The sequence below is a fragment of the Leptonotus elevatus genome, chromosome 19 (genome assembly GCF_054856555.1).
Source record: "Leptonotus elevatus isolate MCC_2025b chromosome 19, RoL_Lele_1.0, whole genome shotgun sequence".
Classification (NCBI taxonomy): domain Eukaryota; kingdom Metazoa; phylum Chordata; class Actinopteri; order Syngnathiformes; family Syngnathidae; genus Leptonotus; species Leptonotus elevatus.
In genome coordinates this window covers 957,409-971,334 of record NC_141257.1, presented here as the reverse complement: position 1 = coordinate 971,334, position 13,926 = coordinate 957,409, and the positions used below count along the sequence as shown (strand labels likewise).

At 45.0% G+C, this 13,926-nt stretch overlaps 1 protein-coding gene across 4 annotated transcripts in view; it reads left to right on the top strand.

Moving 5' to 3' along the window:
• Positions 1-5,470: 5,470 nt before the first annotated feature.
• Positions 5,471-13,926, top strand: part of kcnq4 (potassium voltage-gated channel, KQT-like subfamily, member 4) — a 29,958-nt gene continuing 21,502 nt past the window's right edge. For all 4 annotated transcript variants that reach the window (XM_086063174.1, XM_086063173.1, XM_086063172.1 and 1 more), the window contains exon 1: positions 5,471-6,000. In XM_086063174.1, the coding sequence (XP_085919300.1) occupies positions 5,684-6,000 (317 nt within the window). In that variant the 5' untranslated portion in view covers positions 5,471-5,683. The remainder of the gene's footprint in view (positions 6,001-13,926) is intronic.

Sequence of the window (13,926 nt, the reverse complement as noted above, 5' to 3'; positions counted from 1 at the left end):
CTGCTTTTTGAAACGTTTTTTTTTTTTTTTTTTTGTGGGTCTACTTGTGATAAACACACCTATCAAAAGTCATATTGCTAAATGAAAGTTGCTGTGAACTGAGGGAGTTGACAAATCTATAGGAGCTGTCCATCTTTGAAGGACCCCACAAAACAAAATGTTACCCCAAAATGCCCACTTTGAACTAAAATGGTCTCCTCGTCTTTTTTCAGGCATGGCTTCTTGCGTTTTTTTTTTTTTTTTGTCGGCCTACTCACCATAAAAAAAGTCTACCAAATTTCATGTTGCTAACTCCTTTGCTAGCATTTTACTAGAACTCTAAGGATGCCCCCTGGAAATTGGGCAAATTTATGCTCAGAATCAAACCAAAATGGCTTCTTGAGACTTTTTTTTGGTGGGTCTAACCCGAATCGACACACCTATCAAGTTTCAAGTAGATGAATGAAAAAGGCTTTTTGAATTTTTTAAAGGATTGAAATCCTCTATTTCCACCCGTGCTTGAGTATGGAAAAGCCCCGAAATAGAAACAAAACATCAGGTTTTGCAAAAACGGTTCCGTTCCACACCAGCTAAAATTAGCCTTGACGCCACCGCACGTAGGAACGCCCATCCGAGTGTTGCGTCGTCTTTCCGGCAGCCGCTGCTTTTAGCGCCGCTTCAACCCCGTTTGGGTGATGTTTTTGCTTGATTGTGTTTTTCCTGGCAGCTGGCTCGTGACGTTGCCACACAGTGACGTGGCGTCTGCCATTTTTTTTTTTTTTTCAGTTTTTGGCCTCTGCTTCGTTTCGTGGGTCCGAAACGAAGCCTGGCTGCCTGCAGGTCACAAAGGAGCCTTTGACTGGCGCTTGAGTTGAGCCCGTGACTCCCAAAAAAGAAGCCGAGCCTCCAACTTCCTGCTTTGGCCTCTCCGGCCTTTGCGCCGCCGCACCTGCATGTGCATTAAGAGTTCCCAACCGTTTACTTGATCAATGAGAACATTAAACGATCAATCGCAGATTAATAATTCATTTTTTTTTTTTTTTAGACTGCGGTCAGATGGCAGGAAATAGTAAGGAACGTAACAAATGTGGACTCGCAGGCAAAATAATATTCCTGAGTTTGTCTTTGTAAATTCATGTGAATTACTCGAGTCAACTAAAAAAAGTTGACTCGGAGCTAAATGTAAAAAAAACAACAACAAGTCATTCAAGTTGAAGTTAAAAAAAGTTTCATCTCGTGAAAGCGGCCGACAGTTAGCGAGATATGTTATGATTTATGGACATGCTGATTTGTTCCCGACAGGAACTTCGCTCTTAACTCTTATCAGCCGTTCTGTGTTGTAATTACAGCAAAGTAACGTCACAAATCTCACACCCGAGTTGTTAATTTCCCCCTTCAACCCTGCTTACTCTTTACTTCCACTTCTGATGTCTTCTGCAGCCCATTTAGGCAGCAAATTGTTGTTGGTTAGGCCTGAACTAAAGACACCCTCTGCAGCCCACTAACGCACAGAAATGCATGGACGATACTTATGTATGTGCCTTTAACATTTTCATTACTACTGCAGCCTGTCTAGCTACTTAACTAGTTGGGTCTGAATTCATAGCACCATGTGGTACCAGTGACACAGGTCTGAATTGTTGATGCATATCTACAGCATACCTGTTTGCCTTTCAACTTAAGGTTTTCATTTCTTCTGCAGCCCGCCCAGGCAAAAAATGAGTTGGGCCTGAATTAATTTCACCTTCTTCAGCCAATGACTCTCTGTATCGAAGATAAATGCAGTTGTTACTTTAATGTTTACATCCTTCCATCCATTTTCTAACCGCTTAACTTTTTTTTTAATAACATGTCTTTCATTTTGATGAATACTGCAGCCTGTTTAGTGAATTAACTAGTTGGGTCTGAATTAATAGCTCCTTCGATGCCAACAAAATGGTTACCACATTTGTCATTTTTCCTTTTGTTTTGATTTCTCCTGCAGCCCGTTTAGGCAGTGACTATGCTAATGCACCGCCACTGTGTTGTATCAACAATGTGCCCCCCCCCCCCCAAATCATCATCACCTATGAGATTCTCCAGATACGTTCAGGAGCAGAACTTCAAGAAAAATGGTCAAATACGGGCGACTCTGGGGCCGAGGAGGCCATTAAGCAGCGGGGGGGAAAAAAGGTTGGCGGGGGTGAGGGGTGTGTCAATGGTCTGACCGTAATGTGCACATTTGCTGACGGGAGCAGTTTGAAGTCCCCGTAGACCCTTTCCGAGTTGCTCGCCCTGAGTGGCTCCCGGGCTGGAGTGGAAAAACAACACATATGCAAGCATGAGGGTGTCCACCGCCAACAAAGCGCAACCCCCCCACCCCCACGACTCTGCCCCCCCTCCCCACCCCCGGGTGATCCCCAACTGTTATTCCACTCCCGTACAAGACGTTGTTGATGATGTGGATTAAAAGCCTTCCCCTCTTCAACCATCTCGTTACAGCGCCAGAGTTTGCAGTCTGAGCCCACTCAGCTGTCTGCTGTTGTCAGAGAGCCCCCCCCCCCCCCCCCCCGGGCCTCGCGGGGCCACGGGCTGGATGCCCTGCTACTTTCACTGGTGAGCGAGGTAGGGGTTTTTGTTTTGAAGCGGCTTTTGATGTGAATGCGTCCGTCAACACGCCACCTCGTGCTGGGGGGGGGGGGGGGGGGGGGGGGGTTAGTGCAGGGAGGTACTCAGAGAAGGCTCGCTTTGTGTTTACTTTGGAAATCTTTCAAAATTTAATGTACGGTTGTTTGTTGCAATATTGTCATCTTTCTATTTAGGAATATTTTGCACTTAACATAATTTACAGTTTTAATAGTAGATTTATATATTTTACCATTTTATTTAAGTATCGTATTTTTTCATGCTGTTTTTGTTGCCATCATTTTTATATTATTTTCCGGAAATGTTCGAAAATCACTGAGGCAATTATGCTATTACGGTGACAATATTCTTTATCCTCTGCAAAAAACAACTAAGACGTGGTCTTCTTCTACGTTTTATCATCAAATCCAGTGTCTGTTTTTTATTATACTGCCCCCTGGAGTCAACGCAAGACACACGACACATGCAACTCTTTTCTATTCTATTTACAGGGACTCCTCGAGTTACGGCCGAGTTTCGTTCCTACGCTAGCGATGTAACCCGAATTTCCACTTAAGTCAATATTTACATGAAAATACTTTGAACAGTAATTTAAAAAAATCATGTACAAGAGCAGGAACCCATATTTGGTGTTTCCGCACGGACATTCATTGCTGACGGACGGCAGAGCGAGTTAATTCAAACTTAAACACGGAAATGTGACGCGCCTGATGGCGAGCCAACCCGCTGATTGACGTCCGTTGCTGGCGGTAACAACAACACAACTTTAAACAACTTTAAAATGGCCCGATTACTGCGCGAAATGAACGAAAAAGACTGTGCTACGGATGAAGCACGGGCGCCGTGAAGTGGACGCGACGTAACTCGACGACTTCCTGTACTTACGTTAAACAGCGCTTTTGTCCCGAATGAAAACATGTTTTTTTGTTGGTATTTATGTACGGGTTGGAACGGATTAACGGCATTTCTTTTCAGTTCAACGGGCAAAGGTGAAAGAAAGTTTCGGAGCGATTAGCCACGTCCAGCCCCGCGCCACGAGCGAACCCTGGGAACTTTTTAAATCCGGATTTGTGACTCGTGAGGGATTCCAGACGCATTCCCGCACGTCGCCTCCGTCAATGTGAGCGTCGGACCCGCCGTTGACGTCGGCGTGCTTCAGGAACACCTCGTTAAAAAATAAAAAAATAAAAAAAAACTTTCACTGTGCTTTGGATTGCAGGACGAGCGGCGTGGCCTTTGCGGATGGCGGTCAGATGACAAAGTGAGGGGGGGGGGTGTTGGGGGGGGCACGCAATGCAATGCATTCCCCAGAGGCCCACTTGACAGGTGATCTCGGTGGTCTATGCGTGTGCATTTATTGTAGAAGGTCCTTGGAGGAGGCTGTTGTTCTACTTTGTGCCCCCCCCCCCCAAGCCAAGCACACAGCACCTGTCTCTGCTGCTTCTGTGACACCCTCCCTCCCCGTTCTGCACATGCACAGTGACTTCCATCGGAGCAAAGGTGAAGGTAAATGTTCTTCAGATTGGAATAGAAGTGGCTGCTTTGCACCCGGCACACATCATAAAGTGCGTTCGATAAGTTGTAATAAATTATAAGCTTATCGTCAATGGACCCCCCCCCCCCCCCCGGGAGGTTTTGGAAAATTCACTTCTAGTAGCCACTTTCACTTAGCAACATGAGCTTTTGTTGACGTGTCCATTATGAGTGGACCCACAAAAAAAGTCTCAAGAAAGCCATTTACAAGAAAGCAGGAGTTCCGCCATTTTGGTTTGAAGCCACCATTTGGCCCAGTAGAGCACAGTCTAGTTTCAAAATGAAAGGTTTTCACTTTCACTTGAAAACCGTTTGACATGCCCATCATGAGAAGAGCCACGATAAGTCTCAAGAGGCCACGTTGAGAAACACACAGGAGGTCAGCCATTTTGTTTTGAAGTGGCGTTTGTCCGTTTGGAGGGGCCCTTCACAATTCGTATCCCTTGCAAGCGGAGGGGTGTGAAGGTTTGTTGTTCCCGTTGACATTGATGAAGTTGTTTTGTGACATGGACCCCATGCCCCCACCCCAAACACACCCACCCCAAACACACACACACACACTTGGAAAGCATGCAGGACATCTGTCACATGTGAAGTAGCAAGGTCATTGTTGAAAGCAATTTAGTGCCCAAATGTACTCAGCAGAAACTTTAATGGTTACAGTAGCTAGTTCAATCCACTGTAGGGACGGTGACTTGCAGTAAAAAATAAAATGTATACAATATATATTTTGCGTAAAATATTTAAATCAGTTTTTCCTCACTGTTGTTGTTTTTTTAATTTTTTTATTAATGGCCATTTTTTTCTTAAACAGTACATTCTTTTGCCAACAAGTGAGGAAAAAAAGTACAAAAAAATATGCACTATTGTTAACCTGAGAATAAAAATGAAGGAATAAATTTTGAATTAAAAAAAATTAATACAATTTTATTTAATTATTTTAATTGAGTAAATATATATATTTCAACTATTACAAAGTTTTAAAAAATCATTTGACTCAGAAATAGAACATTGAATTTAATTATTTATTAGGTCTAATAAGTGCTTCTTTTTAAAAGACAAATCTCTAAATGCAGAAATGCAGTTTCTGACATCCCCCCCCCCCTCCCACCGCACCCCCACCCTTCCCCTAAATTCATTCATCCGTCTGTAATTTCTTGTAATGACTTTTTGTGCGTGCGCGACGACGCGCACATTTCTACGCGCGCGCTCCACGAGCACAGGCGGAGCGACGGCTGGCGCGCGCGACCCTCCCTCCCTCCTCCTCCTCCTCCTCCTTCTCCTCCTCCACCTGGCCTGGACGCCCACTCCACAAAGTGGACACGAAGTGCGCGCGACCACCTCCGAGCGCGCAAGCGAGCGCCGACCATGAAGTCTGCAGGACACGCGCGTCCCGACGCTTCCCTGAGCGACCGCAACTTGACTTAAGTCGACTTTTTCCAAAACAAGAGCAAATAAGGCTCCGTGCGTGTTTTTTTTTTTTTTGTGTTTTGCTTTGCGGAGCGTTTTTCCGGATGGATCCAAAGTTTGCGGCCCGCAGAGGTTGATGCTGGGGAGCCCGTCCAACAACGGCCGCGTCCGAATGCTGCCGCCGCCGCCGCCGGACGCCGACCCCGGCGGCGACGAGCGGCGCGTGGAGTTCGTGGCGCTCACGGCCGTGCACGCGGAGAGCAGCGAGCCGTCCACCCCCGAGCGCGGCTTGCCGTCGCACCGCACCGGGCTGCTGGGCACGCCGCTGCCGGGACCCCCGGGACCCCGGGCCGCCGCGTCCCTGAGCAGCAAGCGCTTCCGGAAGCTGCAGAACTACTTGTACAACGTGCTGGAACGCCCGCGCGGATGGGCCTTCGTCTACCACGTCTTCATGTGAGTGCCGATGCATGTCAAGCGCTTCAAAACAAAACAAAAAACAAAAAACAAAAAAGGGCAGAGAAAGGCGAGTCACGTGACGCCCCGTCAGCTGTTTTGAGCCATCTTGCAATTACGCAGGCAGCATCTCGGCCATGCTTCATCTCTGCAGGAGCTTCGCTCTTCAATTTCCACGTAATGAAGTCACGTGGGGGGGATTTTGGAGATTCAAATCAATCATCTTGATAGAATTTGGTGTCTGTTGGAAAACGGCGTCGCTTTTGTTTACGTGACAAAAACGAACATTTGTGGGGGTTGGAACTTTTTGGATGGAGCAATGCTAAATGTTTTGGCTCCGATGAGTAAAAGCACACCTGTCCTGAATCAGAAATGCATTTTGTCCTTTCATGGTGTCGAAAGGACCAATTTATTAGGGGCCAAAATCAATTAGGCAATTATTGGTTCAATATTGGACGCGCGTGATTTGCAGGCGGGCATGACGGCAAATAGTGAAAACCTCTTTTGACATTCCTAACTGCCATGAAAAAAAAAAATGCTTTTCCTGAAATAAATGCAGAGGATCGGAAAAAATACCACACATTTCTGCAAACGATAATATAAGTTGCAAAATAAATTAGCAAATGGATGAATCTGCAAACGTCCACAAGACACGACGGCTTGATGAGTCAACTTTTCTACGAAATTGAAGTCAACTCATCGCTAAACATGTTTTTGTTTTTTTTTCCGGCATTTCTTGTCTTCCAATCAGAATAATTGACAGAGGACGTTCGACGACAGATGTGAGGACATTGTCCCGCAGCACTCGTCCGCTACACTTGTGGTTACTGACTGTCGTTTTAATTTTGACTTCTTGTAAACGTAAAAAAGGCGTCAAGAAAAGCCACGGAATTTTCTCTTGATTGCTTTAATGGTTGACAATTGAACACTTCATTGACAAAATAACGACTCTCAAAGTAACAACAGAAACGGCCAAAATATAAGATACGCCCGTCGAAAATTGTTTGCGTCCTTCATCGGTAGCAGCTGTCCCCCAGCGGGACCCCAATTAAGTATTACCTGGCCATGCCTCAGGTAAACAAACAAAAACACATTGCCCCCTAGTGGTTGGAGGTAAAGACATGTCAAACACAGGGCTGCTACAATAGATATAAACTATATTTATTTATAAAAAGACAAACTTTTTCCCCTGTTCCAAGCGAAAGTTTGGAATCTATTTGGAACGCGTTTGCTACCATCGTTGTGAGTGCGGATTTAAAGTCCAAACTCTAATTTTAATATTTGCAAGTCGCTGCTATGTGAAAAACACTTATGTCCATTTTCTTACTTTTTATTTATTTTTTTAAATTTTTTGGAATGAAACTCAATGCAGACATCCCAAAAAACTAAAAGAAAAAGAAGGAAAGAAAATGTCCATTTAAAAAGAAAAATGTTTTTAAACTCAAACTGACACAAAAGAGAAAGGAAATGTCAATTTAAAAAATGTATATTTTTATATTTTTGGACTGAAACTGAATGCAGGCATCCCAAAGACCTAAAAGAAAAAAATGGATGTCATTTTTTTTTCACATAGCAGTGCAAATCGTCGCACCCGAGTATGCGTAAGTCACAGGACCAACCAAATGATGGGAAAATCCGGTCATCAAAAGGTGACAAAGGTCGCGATTGTTTGACGGAACGCATCCTTCGGTGTGAACGTGGCAAATGTCGACAGTGACAAAGTCAGGATTTCTGTCAGCGTGCCGACGACGACGTTGTTTGCGAGTCGCCGTTTTTATTGTCCTTGTCAGCTGAAGAATGCCGCGTCAGCCAAGCGCCGGGTTCGAGTCAAAGTTCGCGCAGGGCTTCGTTCTAAAGTGTGTCAGCGTTGGGTTTGCCTTTGCCAAACAGTTGTCGTCCGCCCCGGCACATGCCGCCATCGGCGTCGGGACACTCCCTGAACGGCGGCGCGAGTTTTGCGCGCGCAGCTGCTGCCGCCCCGCTGACGCCATCGCGCGTTTGTTTCCCAGGGAAATCCCGGACTTTGTTTTGCGAGCCGAACAACGCGCCGCGTTCGCGCCCGCCGGGATCCGCTTTCACATGCCGACTGTGGAAGGCATTCCTGTCGTGTACCGCGTGGTCGTTGGGAGGGGTGAGGGGGGGGGGGGGGTGAGGGGGGCTTTGATCTCTGCTAATTGAATTGAGCCGCGCGCTACCGTGGAGCAGCAAAGCGCTAACTTCACATGATCCCTTCGTCAGCCTGGCGACTTTCACGAAACACTTTGCTGGAACTTTTATTTTGGACGAAGGCCAAACTGTGACATGAAAAGCCGCGATGTCGCAATTATTGTGCTCATGTTTTGAAACACGACGGAGCCCAATTCAATTGTTTCTTCTTCTTCTGGAAAACACTGAAATGTTTGACTTGTGAAAAATGTACAAAGCGGGTGAATAAGCACGTCCATCTTTGGCCTCATTTACATTCCCCGACTTCCCCTGTTTTGTTTTTTTTTTGTTTTTTTTTGTTTTTTTTCCCAACCTAAAGTCCCGGTGACTTTCTATTCTCGCTAGTGCTAATGCTAACTTGCTAACAGGATTTCTTTGATTTTCAAAATTATGAACACAGTACCTTCTGGTTCTCGCATCTGATCAACGTTTTTCTGGTTGTTGTTTTTTTTCTTACAGTCTCGCCATAAAAAAAAAAAAGAAAACAAATCTTGGTCTGCATCGGGTCGATTTGCTCCACTTGACTGCCAGTAAAATCGATGCGCTTGTTTAAAGAGGTCACTTGAAGTCTGTATGACTTATTTCTCAGGTTTTGTGCAGTGTCACACGTTACACTGGTTATAAAAAGTGTACACACCCCTGCTTAAATGCCTTCTTTTTTTGTCATAAAAAAAAAACTAGATAAATAATTTCTACTATTTTCCACCATTAAGATGACTTGTATTCTGTATAATAATAAAAATGTAGATACTGTAGTTGCACAAGTGTGCACACCCTCTTGTAACTGGGGATGTGTTCAGAATCAACCAATCACTTTCAACCTACGTTAAAGTGAAATGGGACCTGCTAAAAAGTGCCTCTTGATATTCCCCAAATCAACTTCAGATGTTCTAGTAGGCTTTTCAATTGACTTTTGAAGGTCATGATGAAAAAAGTTGTACTTTTTTTTCTGAATGGCATAAAAAGCTGGCATTTTAACAGGGGGTGTGTAGACTTCTTATAGCCACTGTATAAAGCCCCCAAACATCAAGAAGAAAATCCGTTCTCTTGAGGGATCGTTTATCAATGTTTGCCTTCACCTTTGACCCCTCACCCAGGGCCGCATATAGCGCGTCACATGCGCCCCCCTCGGCCCCGCCCCCTTGGGTCCCAGCAGGGTTTTTACCAGGCCAAATCGCTCTCTCCCAAACAAGCGACATCACGTCTTTGGAAATCCAGTAATAGTCATAAAAGCGCTGGCGAGGATGTGAAGCGAGCGGCCGTCTTGTGATTGATGAGTGATTGATTGATGGGTGGAAATAGAGCGGCCATGAATTATTGATTGAGGCGAGATGTGCAGCCAAGTATTATTATTAATGGCGACTTTTTACCTCGCTGCCGTGTTAATGCGGAGGAAGCGTTGCTTCTGGTTTTTAGCAGCCGTTGAAGAACCACGAGAGAACATTCGACGTCGCGTTTATTTCAATAGCGCAAAATGATTTTGTCGGTCGGAAAGTCGGCTTCAATCTTTGGCTCCGTGCAGGAAAACATCCCGTCACCTTTTATGGCCCACGCGGCATCCAGCTACTGTGCGTGCGTGCGTGCGTGCGCGTGTGCGCGTGCGTGTGTTTAGGAAAGCTTGAGCCGAAAGTCGCCGTATTTATAGATGAGCTGGGAGAAAGTCGCAACACGACGCCGCAGACCCTCCGCGCGCTGCGGCGGCGTGAAAGGGGCTTCCGCTTGACGTTCCAAAAACTCATTCGGTCGTTTTCAGATCCTGCGTCGCCCGACCACGTGAAAACATTGAACAACATAATACAAGTACATACCTGCGGCCGAATGTCCGAATTCCGAGGAGAAGAAAAAAATCACCCTGACATTGAATGACTTTTTCATGTTGAGGCACAAACAGAAACGGATGTTAAGTGGTTTTTTTTCATGTTTTGTATCGCGAAAATGCTTTGACACGCGGAATGAAATGTTTGTGGGCTAGTTTACGAGTAAGAAAAAAAAAATCAGTAACAAGAGAATAAAAAAAATCATTAAATAAATATAATGCTAATTAAATATGAATAACCCCCCAAAATATGAACACCATCATAAATTTAAAAAAATCATAAAATAATAACAGACTAAAAAAATTGAATAAAATAAAAAAATAAACAAAAATAAAAAATATAAACAAAGTTAAAAATAAAAATAGGGTTTAATCAGTATAACGAAAATAGTCAAATGGTAAAAAAAAATCAATTGAAAATGAACAAAAACATGTTCAATGAATGATGAATTAATAATTAAAAGTATTTTAACAAAATACATACAAATAAAAATATAATAAAATAGAAAAAATGATAAAAGTGATTAATAACATAAAAAACATGAAATAAATACACTAAAAAATAGAATAAAAAAATGAATGAACAAAAAAATATAAACAGAATAAAAAATAAGTTTTTAATAAATTAATATAAAGGAAGTATAAGTAAAAATTAAAAACTTGTTAAATGAATGTTGAATTAAAAGTATATATTTTTTTTAAATAAAAGTTATTAAACAACCAAATGCATAATAAAAGAGAACCCCCCCCCCCCCAAAAAAAAATAGGTAAATAATAAAAGGGATGAATAACATTGAAAAACAACAACAAAAAGGAATCATTGTGATTGGCAATATTTCCCAATCAAATATGCCGAAGCCCGACGAGAAGCAGCCGAACGCTGCAAATGTCCTGCGGTTCGAACATTGCAGCCTCCGCTTGACGCCGCATCGTCTCTTTTTGCTCGTGACCGAGTCAGCAAAATGCAGCAATGTGATGTCACAAAATAGCGTCTCTCTTTGAAATGTTTTGTATTTGACGTGTTCACGTTAGCGGCCGGTGTCAATCCTGCTCCATTAACGATCCTTTATGAGCCTTGCTCTCTCACTTTCTCTCTCGCTCGCTCGCTCGCCCTTCCTGGATCTCTCATTAGCCGGCCTTCCCGCTCTAATTGAGCTGCCGTCCTCCCTCGCCTTCCTCGCATCGGACCTCGCCGTCTCCCAGCTTTGGTTTGAACTCGGTGCCAAATAAAACCTTTCCGGAGAATTGACTCTGAAATCAAACGGAACCTTTGGCGCTCACTGGACGACGGACTTAATGACTTAATTGCAGTTAGTTTCTTAGTTCCAATTTGGGGATGGCGCCGAGCTCACAATGAGCCAATCACATTCAATCTCTCACGTTTAAACGGACCTCTGAAAAACTCCAGCTGTTCTAGTAGGCTTTTCCTGACATCTGCCGGCTTTCTTAATTATGAAGCATTTGAAGACAATTTGGAGATGTGGCTGTTGAGAATCAGCCGAATGTGGTCCAGTCCGTCTTGCGGCGGGGTTGCGGGTCGTCACGAAGGGATCTCGCGGGAAAAATTCCGCAGGCTGATTTATGAAATTCGAGTTTTCCGGGGACGTTGAGGTTGCCGAGGAGGAGCCGCGCCGTTGACGTCTCGGCATCCTCCCTCTCGAACCTCGCCGGCTGCTTTCGTTTCTCCTTTCAGGGGCAAAAACGTGTCTCGCGGAGACCTTGAACCTCCTGCAAGGCGACCGAGGCGCGGGCGGGGGCGCCGGCGGCGGCTCCCGCTTATTCTGCGGCAATGTGCCTTTCTCTCATGGGATTGGCGGTCAAGGCGGGCCGGGAATGCCGCGGCATTTGACCCGCAGTCCTTCCCAGACCGAGCGTCTGCGCTTACCGAGTCCTGTTGCAGTCTTTGGACTCGGCGCGCAACTTGTGTGGAGTTCGGTGGAGATGATTTCATGTGTCGAGTGACTCCCTTCCCACTTTTCATCCACTTCCGATCTGCATTGTTGATTTTAGGATAACGGTTCGGGTGGGTAAGGTTTGCTCATTGGAAATATCTGTAATTTGACCCCCGGTTCCAAGTATTAGTCGGAAACCCAGGACTTGGAATTTCAAACACCAATTTGAAAAACCCTGGCAGCCCGCCAGGCTCATAAAGCACTGGGGGAAACCCTGCACTTATATTTGGGTTGGGGTCAGAATTCATGTGAGAGATTGGACTTTTTACGATACAGTCCACTTGCATTGGGGTGCGTATGACCCGGGATGACCTTCCACGTAGGATTTTTTTTCATGATCACACGAGTGCTGTCGTACTTTGTAATCATATAGTGATTCGAAAAAGGGGCGGGGGGATTGAGGTTTGGTCATTTTTTTGCAAAATAAAAGATAATCGGTCTTCTTTCATGAGGAATTACAGAAATCAGTCAACAATTACTGTCGATATTCTGAAAGGATTTGGACAATAAAAAAAAAAGGCTCAATTACTCGATGAGTATTTTCAATATTACCAGTGTCCCAAAAACGTATTTATACGTTTTTAATTTATTTTTATTTTTTTATGCTAGAGAATACAGAAGTCTTTGATGCAGCCTCTGAACTGAAGACGGATGCTTGGATAATGGTAGTTATTACAAAAACGGCCAGCAGTTGGCAGAAGAGTATAAGAGATCAACCAGGGCCATGTTGAAAAAAAAGCTCCTTTCCCACAGTTTTAAACAGATTTGTGAATAACGATGAAACGTACCTATATTCGAATGCAAAACAGAAACCGATAGAAATATTCAACTTTTTTGTATGGTGGTCCTCAGCGACCATTCGTTTGTAAAATTGCAAGACTGTTTAGTGTGTAATTTCTCAACAGTGGGAGCATCTGGAAGAATGTTGAGCTGTCATAAAAATTAAAAAAATTCCATTTGAAATGTGTCTTTAAGTAGCCTTGAAGCTTGCGTCCACTTGTTGTCAAGGTTACGAATGACTTTGAGATTTAAAGTCTTGGGCCTGGATGTGGCAGTTCTGGCCGGGACCATCCACATTCCCGGCTTTCTTTTGAGCCGACAGCTCTCAGCTGTTCTGGGAGTTCTCTCTCCTCCCCGCTCGCCGTGTTTTGGTTCTCACGCGGCTTTAAATCAGCCGCCGTTCCCCCGAATGAGCGTCACCGCCCACGTCCCCGCAAAAGTCGCAGCGGCCAACCACGAACAGACGGAATGTTTTTACTCTCGACGTGTGACAGGAAGTCCGGCCGCTGACGTCACGCGCTCGCAGACGATGAGTCGCTCGCCACCTGTGCCACTTCACACCCGTTTAGGCGGAACGACTGGCAGTGGCCTCGTTTTGCGGAAATGTTTGGAAAGTCGTCAAGACAGGAAGTGCTGATTCAGCACTTTTGGACATGGCAGGATGAAGTGCGTCGACCTCCACTTGACAATGTTACAGTCCATGCGCACTGGGCCCAAGCGCTCCATCAGATAGAGCGAGGGGACCTTTGCAAGTGAGACAGACCCGTTGGGCCTTGGCGGAGGTCTTCAATGTGCTGCAAGTTGACATTTTGTTTGTTGTCGTTTGTTGTGCTAGCTAGCTAGCATCGCCGAAGCTCTTGCATTATTTCACATTGCGGTGGAAAGCGTGCCGAACCCGCGCTGTTTGCCCGTGTCAGCATGTTTGACACAGACACACGCACACACATCGCCATTAGAGTGCGTGTGCGTGTTTTTCTTTTTTTTGTTGTTGTAAGCTTCCATCAAGAGTGCTCGTCCGTCTTCTTGCTGGCCTTTTAGAGAGGTTTTGTGCTGGCGCGAAGGCGAAAGCGAAGGCGAAGGCTCGAGTCCAGGCAGGCGCCTGGGCCGCTTCGCGTCCACGTGCTTAAGTGTTGTTGAGATGGTCTGAATTTATGGCGGCGCTCACTGTAAACA